This window comes from Mus pahari, chromosome 10, assembly GCF_900095145.1.
Source record: "Mus pahari chromosome 10, PAHARI_EIJ_v1.1, whole genome shotgun sequence".
In the NCBI taxonomy this organism is placed as follows: Eukaryota; Metazoa; Chordata; class Mammalia; order Rodentia; family Muridae; genus Mus; species Mus pahari.
The window spans coordinates 37,111,287-37,126,767 of NC_034599.1; the positions used below are offsets into that span (position 1 = coordinate 37,111,287).

Below are 15,481 nucleotides of genomic sequence, written 5' to 3' on the forward strand. Positions count from 1 at the left end.
AAAACACAGGAGCCAGAACACGGGAGCCAGAACACGAGAGTCGGAACGAACACGGGAGCCAGAACTCATGAGCCAGAACATGGGAGCCAGAACACAGGAGTCAGAACACGGGGGCTGAAACATGGGAGCCAGAACACAGGATCCAGAACACAGGAGCTAGAATACAGGAGCCAGAACACGGGAGCTAGAACACGGGAGCCAGAATACGGGAGCCAGAACACAGAAGCCAGAACACGGGAGCTAGAACACGGGAGCCAGAATACGGGAGCCAGAACACGGGAGTCAGAACACGGGAGCCAAGTGGGAGATATGATAAGCAAGCAGAAAATTTTAAATGAAATGTAACCACACACAGACCATTAACTCACATTGGCCATGGCTTTCCTAAAAGCTACTCTAAGGACAACCGCAGATGCCTTGCGATTCTAAAAACAAAGAAATTGACAAGCTAGTGTTCCAAATCCAGCTCAGATCAATCAAACCTGAAGACAGGACAAAAACAGTTTCAAACGTGTCAGTCCCCAGACCTATCTTCACGTGTTCTCTCCCGGGAACTTTCTATATTAACCATGAGAGAGAAGAAGAGAAAGGAGAAACGTCAAGACATAGCAGTGGACAGCTTCACGAAGACAACTGTACAGGGGTGTCAGGGGCAACTGGTAAGAAGTACAGTAGCACGGCCTGAACAAAGCACGCCGAGAGAGATGCTCCTACGGCACGCTTAGCCACAGCAACATAGGATCCGCCCCACACGGTCTCTGCAGGCTGTGCTACAACATGCTCCGAGGCTAGCCTGGATGCATAGTGAGTGCCTCGCTCTAAAAAGTAACTAAGGAAGAGAGGCGATGGAAGCAGAGGAATGGGAGAGGCAAAAGAGCAAAGAGAAGGGATGGGAATTGCTCTCCTGGTCTGATGGAGAGCTTGATGGATAAAGTGCTTGCCTCACAGTAATCCCAGGGTTCCTAGGGTGAGATGAAGACAGAGAGTCCCCAGGGGCTTGAGGGCCAGCTAGATTGGCATACGCATCAATCCACAGCAGGAGACCCTGGCTGTCCCAAACAAGGTGGGATGCAAGGACCAAAGAGGTGGTGGTCCTCTGACCTCCACACATGTGAACAGGCATGAGCACATACAAGCACACACGCATACACACACACACACACACACACACACACACACACACACGCTGACATACACATAAGGGGGATTTAAAAAAAAAAATTTCCTTCTACAAGACCACAGAGAGAAAGAAGGCAAGGTGACAAGTTGAGAAGTAATGTAGGTGGCTGTGATCAAGACACATGGTATACATATATGGAAATATAATAAAACACACTATCTTGTACAATGAATATACACCAATGATTTTTAAAAACCAAAATTTAAAAAACAAATTAGCAACCCGCCAGTTAAAAATGACTGCCTAGGTTAAGATATTTGTTTAGTAGTCACAGAATCTTCCACCACTAAACCCTTACCCAAGTGCCAAGTCTCCTCTCAAAAGCAAGCTTGGAACTGCTTCCAGTTCAGGGAAAGTCGCGGTCCCCTCCTGCCTACAGGACCAGTGACTTCTCACGCATCAGGTTGTACAGACCTTTCCGCTGTTTCTGTGATCAGCCACTAGATGGCAGTGGTCACCCTTCTTTTAGAGGGAATGCCAGCCGGCCAGCAAGCATAAAAATTGGGTCCTCTCCCCTACGTTTTGTACACACACAAAACACCGCCTTATTACCCCATTTGTAATTCCCCACTGCAAGGGAAGCAGGGGTGGCAGGCAGGGGAGCGGGACTTTTCTGGCAGGAAGCACACGAGCAGTTTAAAAGCTGGGTTGCTTCTCTTGGGTTGCCACACGGTCTTGGTACACAACGCTCCCAGAGTCCCCTCCACGAAAGAAAATGCCAACTGGGCACACCAAGGCCAGGACTCACCTAGAGAGGGGCAGGCCTCCTCATCAGAGCCATCAGCACAGTCCCTGTAGCCGTCGCACACCCAGGTGCCCATCACACAGGCCCCGCTGCTGCAGCGAAAGTAATTGGGCAGACATGTGGAGGGCCCGGGGGTCGGGGAGGGGAAAACGTGTGAATCTGAGGAAGAACAAGCAAGGAGATCCTAAGTGTTAGCAGAAGCTTGATCTCCAATAAAAACATGTCCCAAGCCTATGCTGACATCCCTGTTGCACCAGCCCCGAGGAGACCAGTGTCAGACACAGCCCTGAACATCAGCCCCCGTAAATAGCATTTATATGGGGTATGGAAGGGGTTTCTGAAGAGATGGCAGCTTTTCCATACCGCTTAGCAGATTTAATAAGCTACAACACTTGCAACAATGTAACAGTTGCATGCGTTTGCTCTTGCAACCTGCTGCCAAAGGAAGCCGGTGGACAGGCAACGAGGAAGGCCCAGGTGGCTGGGACCATTCTCACCGAAGCCTGGCGTGGCTCTAGCTAAAGCATCAATGACAAGGCAAAGGGCAGTTCTAAACCCAGGGCCCCTGAATGGGAACTTATCAAAGTGCACTGGTATGGGGTCCTCTGACATTTTTAAAAAGATATTCCAGAGAAATGTGGGGGCGGGGGCTGCACAGCCAAATGTTAGAACCAAGGCTCTGGGCTCCCTCAGTCAGCCCTTCAGAATCAGGAATGGGTAGCCTTGGAGATGACGGTGAAAACTGATGACATAGATCAGAAAAGAGAGAGTGGAGAATCTCAGCCGAGGGCCTGAGTTCAATCCCCAGAACCTATACAAAATAATAAGCAGAGTGGAGCATGCTTTTGTGGCCACAGTGGGGAGAAGACGGGCAGACAGGCATCTCTGGAGTCTGTTGGCCAGCCAGCTTAGCCTAATTGGTGAGCCCCAGGTCCCCAGTAAGAGACTGTCTCATAAAGCAAGGTGAAAAGAGACTGAAAGCTGACAGGGGAGGTTCACCCATGGCCTCCACAAGCACCTGTACAAACACGCGAAATGAGAAAGAAAGAGGGATGACGTCACAGAAGAACTCAGCATCACAAAAAGCCAAAGAGTAAGGATTAAGCCAGGCACTCTAGAGAGGGTGGGGTTCTGCAGCCAGGCGGGACTGTCCTGATGCCCAGGATGGGTGGGGTGGGGCTTGGGCTGACCCCAGTCCCCGGGGGTCCTCACCTCCACAATCCTTCTCATCAGACCAGTCCCCACAGTCATTCTCTCTGTCACATTTCCACCTGTTGGGGATGCAGTGGCCATTCTCACAGTGGAACTGAAAGTAACGGGAGCAGTTTGGGGCTTCCGTGGGGTTTTCTGCAGAGAGCAAACACACCAGTCATTTCCGCTGCACCGATGTGAACTCGAGGCTTCGCCTATGTTTATCTCCCCAAGGGCCAAGTCCTGGGGCACCTGTCTGACTCCCCGGAAGAACATATGGCATCTTTATGGCTCCAAGGAGGGACAAAGAACACATGGAAACTCAACAGCGCTCCATCTTCTTAGGCCCCTAACTCCCATTTCTCTGACCTATTCTGGTACCCTGAGAATGGTCACTCTGAGTTGTAACTGGGACACTTTACCAAAGAAATAGCTTAAGTGTGAAGACAGCCCAAGGATGATGGTATGGTAACTGCCGGAGGGAGTTACACTCCTCAGCCCTGAACATCATGACAGCTGATCTCCACTGTCAACATACAGCGGGACTCAGAATCGTCATGGAAACACACCCCTGGGTGTGCCGATTACGATTCTTCCAAAAATGTTTTACTAAGCAGGAAAGGCCCATGCTGAGTCAGGGTGGCGTGTTCCACGGGCTGCAGCCATGGACAGGATACAAAGGAGAAACTGAACTGAGTGTGCACAGTCATTTCTCTCGGCGTCCTGACTCTGAGTGTGGCTGTCTCGGGTCATTGTTGTCATGATTCCCTTGCCTGTGCCAGGCTGCACCTTTACACTGTGTGCCAAAATAAGTGTTTCTTCCTAAAAGTGGCTCTCTTGTGCATCCTGCCACAAGGAACCGAGACACCATTCTCCCTTACTCACTATCTTCCGAACATGGGTTTTGGCCCCCGCAACTCGGCAAAGGAAGTGGATTGAGCATTCCCCTAGCACCTTCTGGATGCCAGCTTCCCTCTCCACTCCGCTCCTCCCAGCCTGTGCTGCGGAAGGCCCTTAGAGCATCCTCCATCCCTGTAACCGGAAGGCTGGCTGAGGGAGGCGGGACTTCCGGCGTCTTACCACAGTTGGCCTCGTCGGAGTAGTCCCCACAGTCATCCATCCCATCGCATTTCCAAATCAAGCTGATGCACACTCCGTTCTGACACTGGAAGCCGAACTCATCGCACTCCTTGTGGAACTCGGGGTCTTGAGCTAGAGGGTGGGAACTGTCGGTCAAGCCCAGGTTACTTTCACGCTGGAGAGTTCAGAGCAGCAGGGCTGCTTGGTAGCTAAGGTCCCTACGCTGAGAGTTAAGGGAGCCCTGAGAAATCAAGGCGGGACCCGTCTCAGCAGAGCACACATTAACTAACCCATTCTGCACATTCACATGGGGCATGGACAGGGCCGAACCCCTGAGTTCCAATACTGTGCCTGCTTTAGAGATAACACTTTCAATGAGGAAATTTATATTCACATAGAGTCATCAAGGTGGGCTCTAGTCTAGTACTGACTAGTGTCCTTAGGAAAAGATTGCCCCTTAAGCCCAGGTTTTTTGGTGCCAACCTGGGCAATATGGCAGGACCCTGTTTCTTTCAATAAAAATATACAACAGCGGAAATTTAGACACAGATGTGTTCAGGAGAAAGATCGTGTGGTGATATAGATAGAGACAGCACCCACCAGGGGGTGAGGAGGCCCCAGACGGTGTTCCCAACACCTCAACAGTTTCTGTTGGTTGAGGCACACAGTCAGTCTACTGGGGTTTGCTATGATAGCTTAAGGCATGCAGAGCCCTAGTGCTATGCTATGGATATGAAATGTACCCAACAGGTTTATGTTTGAATACTTGGTCCCTACTCGGTGCCACTATTTTGGAAGGCTCTATCTAGGAACTCTGGCTGGGACGTGGAATATCACTAGGGAAAGTAGGTCTCTGGGGCTGGGCCTTCAAAGGTCGCACTGGGTCCTCAGGGACCTTTTCACTCTGCCTCCCATGTGTCATGCAGTAAAGTGCTCTCCCCTTCCACACTGCCATCACCCCAATATTCTGTCCAAGTACATGATGCCAAGCAGCCACAGACCAAACCCTCTGGCACCATGAGCCAAAGTAAAGCCTCCCTCTTTAAAGCTGTTTCTGCCAGCCATTCGGTCACAGTGACACAAAAGGGACAACTAGGGACATTCTGCAGCAGGAGAGGTTGACTGTGAAAGAAAGTATACAAAGTGGGGATCTGTGCCAGGAAGACTGCAGAAGCAAACGTGTGTTACAGAGAGATTAGCCTGCCAATATCATCGGAGGGCCAGTCTCTCCCAGAAGGTGACATTGACAAGGTCCTGGTCACTCTCCAGCCTCATCACATCCATGTATAACTAAAAGATGCAACACATCAGTGCTTCTGTGAGAAAAGGAACCAAAAACGCAGGCCCAGGCACTGAGACAAGACCCGCATCCGAGTCTTAGGTGCCCTACGGAGTAGCCGACTTCCGCATGCGTGTGAACTCCCCCAGCCACTCACAGCATCCGGCGAAGGCCGCATCCTCGTCAGAGCCATCTCGGCACTGGACAATCCCGTCACACACCATGGAGTGGAACAGACACTGCTGACGGTTCTTACACACAAAGTCCATGAAGCGCGTGCAGAAGGGCTCTGAAAGAGAGGAAGGGCCGTGGGCAGCTAAGGCTGGCGGGGGGTGCTCTGCAGTCCTGAACAAATGCTCAAGGACAGGATACTGTGCCTAGTGATGGGGACAGCCACCGGGGGTGCAGCACTCCTTATGCAAGGCTCTGAGTGAAAACACTTGTCATAATGTGCGCCATTAAACCTGCGAGACAACACATAAGAGATTTGATTGCCTCTGCATAGACACGGAACAAGGAAATAAAGTCAGCACCAGGTACTCTTTCTTCCAAGGACACAAGGCTAATGAGAGAGAAGCCCAAACGGCACCCCAGAGCTGCCTGGCACAAAGCCCACACCTTAACTATGATTAATAGGACACCGATTCTCTGATATGGAGGTCAGCAATCATTTTCTACAGGAATCCAGCATTACAGGCTGAATTGCATGCACCCCTGTCTCTAACTCCTCTGTGGAAACCCTGAGACCAATGTAACTACCTCTATCGGGAGACAGGTCCTTTAGAAAAGCCCAAAGCCATTGATGTTAAAAAAAAAAGGTCACTAGGATGAGAGAAATCACAATGGGATAGGTGTCCCTGTGAGAACAGACATTGGAAATGCATGTGAGGGGGCAGGAGAGATGGCTCAATGGTTAAGAACACTGTTTGTTCTTCCAGAAGTCCTGAGTTCAATTCCCAGCAACCACATGGTGGCTCACAGCCATCTGTAATTGAATCCGATGTCTCTTCTGGTGTGTCAGCAACAGGATGCTCATCTACATTAAATAAATACATCTTTAAAAAAATGAAAAGTAATGCATGCGAAGAAGAGACCATAGGAACCCATAGCAAGAAGGAATCTGGGTGTAAGAAATAACTGCCTTTTAAAAGCTTTCATATGCTTGGGCACCAGTTCCTTATTATATGCCTTCTCTCCAAATTTGTGTGTGTGTGTGTGTGTGTGTGTGTGTGTGTGTGCGCGTGCGCATATGTGTGTGCAAACATGTCTAACCTAAGAGACTGTCCTCATGAGAACCCCACACCATTAGAGAGAGATGGTGGCCTTTGTTTTATAGAAGCCTAGAATATAGTACCTCCTGTTAACTCAGTCTTACCGTGACAGCACGAGAGCAGGCACATGAATCACACAGTGTGTACAATGTGACTTCATTCAGAAGAACTGGGGTGAGTCTGGCCACAGGCCAGTCAGCCGTGCCTACACTAACACACATGCTTTTGAGTGATGGGTCAGATCCTGCCTAGAGGCCAGATCACGACACCTGTACTAACACATTTGTTCTCAACCTGTACCGCACATTAGAATCACGTGGCGCACTGTAAAAACAAAACCAGAACACCAGAAAGACCTCACCACCGAGTTACTCAAAGTAATTCAGAATGTCTGGGGTAGCTCCCAGACACGGTGGCTTTTAGAAGTCCCCAGCTATTTCCAGCATTCTCTACAGACGTGGACCACAGACAATCTTTTTAGGATTGAAATGGGGCCTAGGATACTAGGATACTCCTCAAGTAATATTGAGTGATAAACTTTAACAAAACCAGGCAAGTGGAAGAGGAAAGTACCCAGGCAAAAGAACCTCGCGGTTGATGGTACACATGGCAACCAAATGGCGATGTTTATCTAAGTGTGCTCAACCACCCCTATCACCCTGTTCATCATAAAGCATCCTTTCTCCCCGGGCCCCATCTCCTTGTCTGACCCATTCCCTAGGTTAAGACCTCTGAGGCCAGGTAGTAAAGAAGAGATTGGTGCAACCACCAGGGCAAGGATTGCACTCACCACAGTGCTGTTCATCAGAGCCGTCAGGGCAGTCCCTCAGCCCATCACAATGTTTGCTGGACGGGATGCATGTGCCATTTGGGCAGTGGAATCCATTGCACTTTTTCTCTGAAATTTAAGTCAGTCACAGAAGAACAAGAGTGAAGAATCAGGCAGGCACTCCCACTTATTGGCCGAAGGCCAGGCCACACCACCTCCAGGTTAGTTTGTTACTGGTTAGCAAAGGTACAAATCGAGATATATATGTGATCCTGCAGTTCCAAAAGCAGATGTGCATTCTATTTACACAACTCAGAAAACATTGCATGAACAAATCCTCAACTGGAGCTTAGCAGAAGCACGAATGTTACACTGCGACGTGTTGTTACACTACAACGTGTTGTAGCAGGAACAAGCCTCTTGTACGGAGGGACTGCTCAACAAAAGGTGACATGAGGCTGAAGGACACTATTATTTTTTTAAAAATCATCTAGGATGTACAACTATGTAAAAAAAAAAAACAAGGTACAAAATACCATTCACAGCATATTCTGTGTATCTGAGGGGTATAAAAAAATACACGTGCGTTTGGCTTATAATCGTACTTCATATATCAATGAAGTGTGTGTTTAAAAGTGTGCCGGTGACTTGTTTTGCTGCTGTGTGAATATCCCAAGACCGCAGTTAGACAGATCTAGATTCAGGCCAGTCACTTCACATGCTCTCGAGGAATGAGGTGAACAGGTGAGGTGTGGCAGTGGACCAGGTAAAGTGGCCGGCCCTACTAGCTGGACCACAAGAATGATAAGAAGGGTTAAGATCACATAGTAAACACACAAACAGCAGTGCACATAAGCCTTATCACTGTTGTACCACACATAATGCAATTGTGTGTGCCACATGTATATGTGGCTGGCAGCATTAGAGGCTGCCATTATCCCAACACTGCCACAAACCCACAAGTGACACATCCCACCATGATGTTAGGAGGCTTGGAGTCGATACCTGATAGGAACTTTACATCTCCTGTGTCGTCTAGAGCACCACCGTAAACAGAGCCCATCACTGACTGAGACACCCTTATACAGCACATAGCTATATATGCACAGAAATATTCTTAAACATTTAAAAACACTGACCAATACGTAAAGCCATTAAAGAATGGTTTTCTACAAGAGGTGCACAAAGTATGCAAATGGGAGAGTGGGTGTGGGTGTGGGTGGGGACAACTTTTACGCTTGACCCTCTTATGTTCTCTCTATTTTTATAAGAAAGAGAAAAGCTTCAGCAAATAGGGACAAAAGAGGACATGAGATCCGAGTTATTAGATTCAGGATTTTGTATGCTTTACAAAACACTTAGCACCCTTAATTCTCATTCTTCAGGAATCCTAAGGCAAAGCCCTGTTGGAGTATGTTTGCTTAGAGATGTAGAGAGCCTGGGGTTTCACAGACATCTCTGATGAGACTGAAACCAGATCTAAGGCATCCCTGACGCCCGATCCGTTATCCTAAGTCTCTCCGCCCCACGCTGCGGAGCACCGTTAGAAGCGAAGGCAGTTACCAGGGCAGCCACAGTCTTTGGGAGCCCAACACCTTTCGGTCGGTTCCCTCTACAGAGACTAAATGTGTTACAAACGGTATTCCTAGAAAATTAGTCAAAGAACATCATTCAGATAGAAAAAAAAAGAAGGCCCACGAGTCTATGACATGTGAAAATACTTCATGCTGCTTTGTGAAAAACCATTTTGGAAAGGGATAGGACAGAAGAGAGGGGCACAGCCGTAAATCCCTGAAAATTAGCAGTACGATGGAGTCTCACATCAGGGGAGGTGATGAGGAACATGCAGCTCAGGATGGGCAGACAGCACTTAAGATAATCTAGCCGCAAGGGAACCGTGGGAACCTCTGCCACCATGAGTCAGTCCATGCTGTGCAAAGAGCCCCACAAAATAGCACAAAGGCAGAACGGGCCTTCTAAGGACACGGGACTTTGTGCTGCTTTAACAGTGAGAGGGGGATGCTCTCAAAGGCCCAGCAAAGATCAACTGGATAAACCAGGGGATCACAACTAATATAAAAGAAATATGAATCTTTCATAAAAATGCTCACTACAGGGAATGCAGGTATATGGAGGAAGGACTCTGAAAGGAGAAGAGTGGGTAGGGCTTACATAAGGATACTGACCCCAGTGAGTTGACTTCTATGAAAATTCAGAATGCCAGGCAAAGGAATGTTAACTATCTAGTAGAAAAAGTACTGTATATGTGGTTCTGTGTGTGTGTGTGTGTGTGTGTGTGTGTGTGTGTGTGTGTGAGTTAACACAGAAGAACAAAGTTTCACCTCCCGGATCATTGGCTGCCCCTCCCCTTAATGTTGGACCCTGGGGAAGAGGGCCAGGGGATCTGCCTTTACCACAGCTGATGGGATCTTCGTCAGAGCCATCCTGGCAGTCCGCATCACCGTCACATGCCCATCGCTGGGGGATGCAGTGGCCGTTGTGGCACTGGAAGTTGGAGGCCTCACAGGTGTGATAGATGGCTGCCAACGAAAAGAGGAGAAGAGTCATTTTTCCTTTTCTGCCTTTCCCCATTAACCACCAGAAGAAAGTTCTAAGCTAGATATCAAGGCAGAGACTTTGGGAGCAGTCGAGGTACAAGTCTTTTTCCCTTGGTAATATCTTGGCTGCTAAAGAGACAGGTGAGGGCGGGAATCAGGAGACCAGGGAGCCACTAAGAGTAGGGAGCACTCAGAGATTGAGGAGCACTAGCTCTCTCCATCACCATGCACCAGCCAGCGATAGAGCACCATGTCACCCACAATCACTTAGAAAGAGAAAAGAGAAGGCCTCGCTAGAGAAAACGTCACTGCGATATAAATGGCTCCTGTGCGCGAGGGCCAAGGTGACCAAGAATTAATTCAGAAATGTCTCAACAGACATCGGCAGGTGACAGTGTGGCATGAGTCAGTGGACAGGCCTAGGCTCCTACAGAAAAGATTCCTCACAACAATGGAGCGTTTTTTACACAGGAGGAACTGGCTGGAGAGATTGAGAAGAGGACTGTGGTGCAAGAGCTGAAGGCCATGTGGCTCTGCAGCGGGCCCTTCCCCCTCTTGCAGAAGGCTCCTTCCTACAGATGCCATGAGATGAGAGACTGTGTGTGTCCCAAGGAAAGCTTCTAGACCTTTCTCAGCAGCTGTCTGGAGGGAGGCCGATCGTCTTGAGAGTTCTAAGTGATGAAGTGACCGGATTCTATGTAATTCTAAATGACACCACCCCTTTTCAAATGCAGAAACTCGCAGGGCCACAGAACACGAGGAATTCATCCAAAATCTGAAAGCAAGCAAGCTGGGAACCAGGAATGACTTAAATCTTCTATAAGGGCCAGGGCAACAGCTGGCACATTCAGCGTCCAGTACAATCACCTAAAACGGTGATTCTCAGCCATCCTAACACTGTGACCACTTAATACAGGTCATGTTGTGGTGACCCCACAACCACAAACTTCTTTCATTGCTACTTCATAACTGTAATCTTGCTACTGTTATAAATTATAATGTAGATACTGAATATGTCCATATCTGACATGGGACCCCTGCCAAAAGGGTCACTGGAACACCTAAGGGGTCACAGCCCACAGGTTGAGAACTGCTGAGTTAAAAAGAAGTCAGTTTAACAAAGAGATGCAGGTTTTCATTTGATTTTGGTTTCCCCATTTATTTATTTGTTTGTTTGTTTTGAGTCAGGATCCTTGTATGTATGTATCCTATGTATCCTTGGCTGCCTGAGGAACTCACAGTAGACCAGGCTGGCTTTGAATTTATAGAGATCAACCTTTCTCTGCTTTCCAGATGCTGGAATTAAAGGCTACACCATCACACCCAGCCCTAGAGGCGCTGTTATAAACTAAAGGCGTCATTTGCACACAAGAAGTCATTAAACATATCTCCGAATCTCAAACATTAGCTCAGGTATATAATGCTTTGCATCAACCCAAACCAACAGTGTAATAATGGTCCTCCCATGAAAAAAAAAAAAAACCAGGAAGCTGTTTTTATCCATTCACTGCTGAAGAAAAGCCAGAATTTGTGTGGTTCACAAGTAACACAAGGAAGTACACAGTGGTCCCCTGATTTACAGGGAGCACACTTTAAGACACTGTGTGGATATCTAAAACTTTAAATGCTACTGAACACTACATACATATGTTCTAACATACATTCCTATGATGTTTCAATCAAAGAAATAGAATCCATAAGTTAGTTAATAATAATAAAAATTAAAAATTAAAATTAAATAAAAATATTTAAAATAAAAATTAAAAAACTAAACAAGTTAACAATAAAATAGGACAATTAAAACACGGCTAATAAAACTCATTTACAATGTAAAGATTATTTATTTCTGGAATTTTCTCTTTAACATGTTTGGATGGGGTAGGCCATTGCTAGTAAGGCGAACAGTAGAGAATAAGAACACGGGCGAGGAGATGTTGTAACCTAGACAAGTTCCTTGTGGCCCCTGCTGTGTGAATAGACGACCTACCAAAAGGAGGAGGAAATTCAACCAGAGAGGGCTGTTGCGAGCAAGCTACAGAATTTTATCAAGTTCAGATGACTGGTGGTACACTGTTGGAGGGTTAGAAACACGGGTCATGTCTGCCAGGATTTCTACTGAATTGAAGGCTGTTCCTTCACAATGCTCAGAACCTATTTCTTCAAACCATTTTGAAACACATACAATCCATTATCTGTCTTTGCATCTCTTTGAAGACCAAAAGAAGCATGTGTATAAGTCCACAGGGATCTTTCAATGTTTACAAGCCAGGGCACTTAGAATCCATTAAACATCTTTTAAAATACACTCATGCTGAAAAGCGGAGTCTGTGAGTGTTGCGTGCTACGTGAGTTTCTGTCTAGCAACAGCCATTACCTGCACTCTGATTTATCGCTGAGAGTCCGACGCCCTCTGACCAACCTTAGCCTTGGCTCGTTTTCACAGAGCATAAACTCACTTAAGGCTGTTACCTGGAGGGGCTTCTTGTTATTCAGCCTGTGTACTTTGTTTTTAACTGATAACAGTTTCAGAGTGCCAGTAGGGTTTCCAAATGACAGTCCTAGGAGGTGTGTCTGAGATCTCCAGCTTGTAGCCCAGAGGCGGGGATCAGAAGGATTAATCAGCTTTCAAAATTTTACTCAACTGACCGGGCATGCCTGGAATGTGTAGCCTTTTCCTTTTCTGGATTAAAAACTAAAATCTTCTGAGTAATTGACTAGTCCTCTGTTTTTAAGTGTCTGAGAAATAATACATGCTCAAAAATAACACCTCAGTCACCCAGATGGAGAGAATGACAGGTCCAGGCTGTGGCATCTGGAGACTCAGGAGGATGGGATTCACTGCGACTGTGTGTGGGGTGGGAGGGATCAGTGGGGTGAGAATCAGAGGCATCCTGCCACTTCCTCTCTGGCTTTGATTTTCCCCAACTTATCAACATCAGTTGGAACACCTGATTAAAATCATTACCACATAAGCGGGCCTAAAACAGATGGATACTAAAATCTAAGGAGGAAGACCTCTGTCTCGCTTCTTACAAATGACTGGACTACTGCGGAGTGCACCCGGGGAAAGATGTATGACTAGAGCTAAACTTGAATACTTAATGATATAAAAAAAAAAAGCATAAAGAGAACTAGGAAGAATTACAGGTTATCACTGAAAAATAACTAGATGTTTTAGACATACTATTTATTTATTTAAAAATGTATTCATTTAAAAACATAGATGTTTTAGATCATATATATACATATATATATAGCCATAGAAATAAAGACTAGATTTAGCTGAAAAGAGAACTTAAGAAGTGGAAGGCAGCTCTAAAGAAGTAACTCAGCGTCCAGCTAAGAGTCCAAAGGAATAAATATAAAAACAGGAAGAGGGAGCAATGGGATGCTGCTGCCCAGTGAAGGGCTGAGAGAAGCTGCTAAGGATCAGGGACCGTCCAGAACTACTTGACTGCAAGAATAAAAAGCATAAATTCTCAGATCTTGAAAAGAAAACAAGTCTCGAAAGAAAATAGGTGAACTTACATAACAATAAAAACTATAGAAACAAGGATATCACTATTACAGATCCTCTGAGAAGAGAATTAAAATGAGCACAGGAGTCTATAAGAACTGGAATAATTCCATCAAAAAAATTACAGGAAAATACGATAAATGAAGAAATCCAGACTCATTTGAACCTGAGACTAAGGGCTAGTGACACATCAATACTCACAAAGCCCTGAGATGGTTTAGCAACCTCAGTCTTCTGTTGTAAGAACCACTGAAGGTTCATACACGGGCACAAGACAATAGCTGGTAAAGTGACACACTGACAAATAAGTCCGGCCACTAAAAGTAGTAAGATGGGAGCAGGCAGATTTAGCAGATGGGAGCAGGTTTAGCAGATGGAGGCACTTGCTGCCAGTCTTGACAACCTGAGTTCAATCCCTGGGATCTATGTGGTAGAAGGAATGAACTGACTCCTGAAAGCTGTCCTATGACCTCCATACATCTTCACAGGTGTGTGCACTCATGCCGCACACACACTAGATAGACAGATAGATAGAAAGAAAGGAAGAAAGAAGGAAGGAAGGAAGGAAGGAAGGAAGGAAGGAAGGAAGGAAGGAAGGAAGGAAGAAAGGAAGAAAGGAAGAAAGGAAGAAAGGGAGAAAGGAAGATAGATAGATAGATACATGATTGATAGATGATAGATAAATAGTGGTAGCTAGACAGGTGATTGATAGATAGATGATAGATAATAGACAAATAGATGATAGATGGTAGGTAGATAGACAGACAGATGATAGGTAGGTGGATAGATAGAAACAAGTAATAACCGACTAACTTTAGATATTTATTTTTTTATTTATTAATTCATTTATTTAGAGGTGATGGGAATCAAACCTAGGGTCTGAATCATGCTGGGCAAATATTGTATCACTGACTACACTCCCAGTCCTAATGTTCAAGGTTTTAAAAGACAAAACCAAAATATTACCTGTCCAGTGCTTTTAAATAGTTTACTAAGCGTTTTAATTTTGGAATGGCAGGCAAGGATTTAAAGTGCTTATATACCTATGAGAGAAGAAGGATGTTACAAGTACAAAGAAATTCTTCCTGAAGTGAACATCGAACGATTAGGATGTATTTAAAGGAATAAAGGCCCCAAACGGACCCTGGGTAGCAAAGTAGTGGGTTAGAACGAGAACACGGTCAACTCAGAGAGCACGGTGCGCTGCCTCCACCAGGACAGCCCACCCTGAGCCATTCTCTTTGTCTTAAATCAATAGATCAGGAGATGATGTGTCACACCCATTGGCAGAATGAGCTCAAATCCACTCTCCAACTATTCTGCGATGGCAAGAAGGAGAATCTATCTTGAAAGGGTTTGAAGAACCACTGGGTCAAGGTTGTAGCTAAATGGCAAAAAGAAGTTGCATCCCTGTCTACAGGAAAGCACAGATAAGACCTGGAGTTTATAACACGCCCACCCATAGTTCTGAAGTGTTAATTCATTCCAGAAATCTGGAACAAGCTGCTGCAAGCTGGGTTTGTCTAACATGGCAGTACTGACAAGGTGTTCAACCATGCTGCAATTTACATACTGAATGCCTGGGTGCACCCTTCTAATAAGTTAACTAATTATCTTTTCAAATCAAGCCTGCAGACAGGATCTACACGCTTCTGGGCTCATGGCAGCTCCCATGACAGTCTAGGTTTCCCTCCTCAATAGGCCACACACACTGCACACAAGAATGGTCCTGTACCCTTCTAGGGGTGACCACACCCAAAAAACATGTGGCCTTCTCAGGGCTGAGATTGGGGGAAATTATTTAGCATCCTAATAATACATGGGGCCATTGTTTTACAGTGCTTAGGACCAAATTGAATTCCAGCTTCTAGAGGAATCCAGGAATTAGGGA

General features: G+C 46.3%; 1 protein-coding gene across 1 annotated transcript in view; it reads right to left on the reverse strand.

Annotated features, from left to right (window-relative positions):
* Sorl1 (sortilin related receptor 1) overlaps positions 1–15,481 on the reverse strand; it is a 154,415-nt gene that overhangs the window by 27,359 nt on the left and 111,575 nt on the right. Inside the window, exons 26-31 of the mRNA XM_021206280.1 lie at positions 9,930–10,055; positions 7,537–7,644; positions 5,633–5,764; positions 4,197–4,328; positions 3,138–3,272; positions 1,929–2,084 (exon numbers count right to left, since the gene is read on the reverse strand). Of these exons, the coding sequence (XP_021061939.1) occupies positions 1,929–2,084; positions 3,138–3,272; positions 4,197–4,328; positions 5,633–5,764; positions 7,537–7,644; positions 9,930–10,055 (789 nt within the window). The remainder of the gene's footprint in view (positions 1–1,928; positions 2,085–3,137; positions 3,273–4,196; positions 4,329–5,632; positions 5,765–7,536; positions 7,645–9,929; positions 10,056–15,481) is intronic.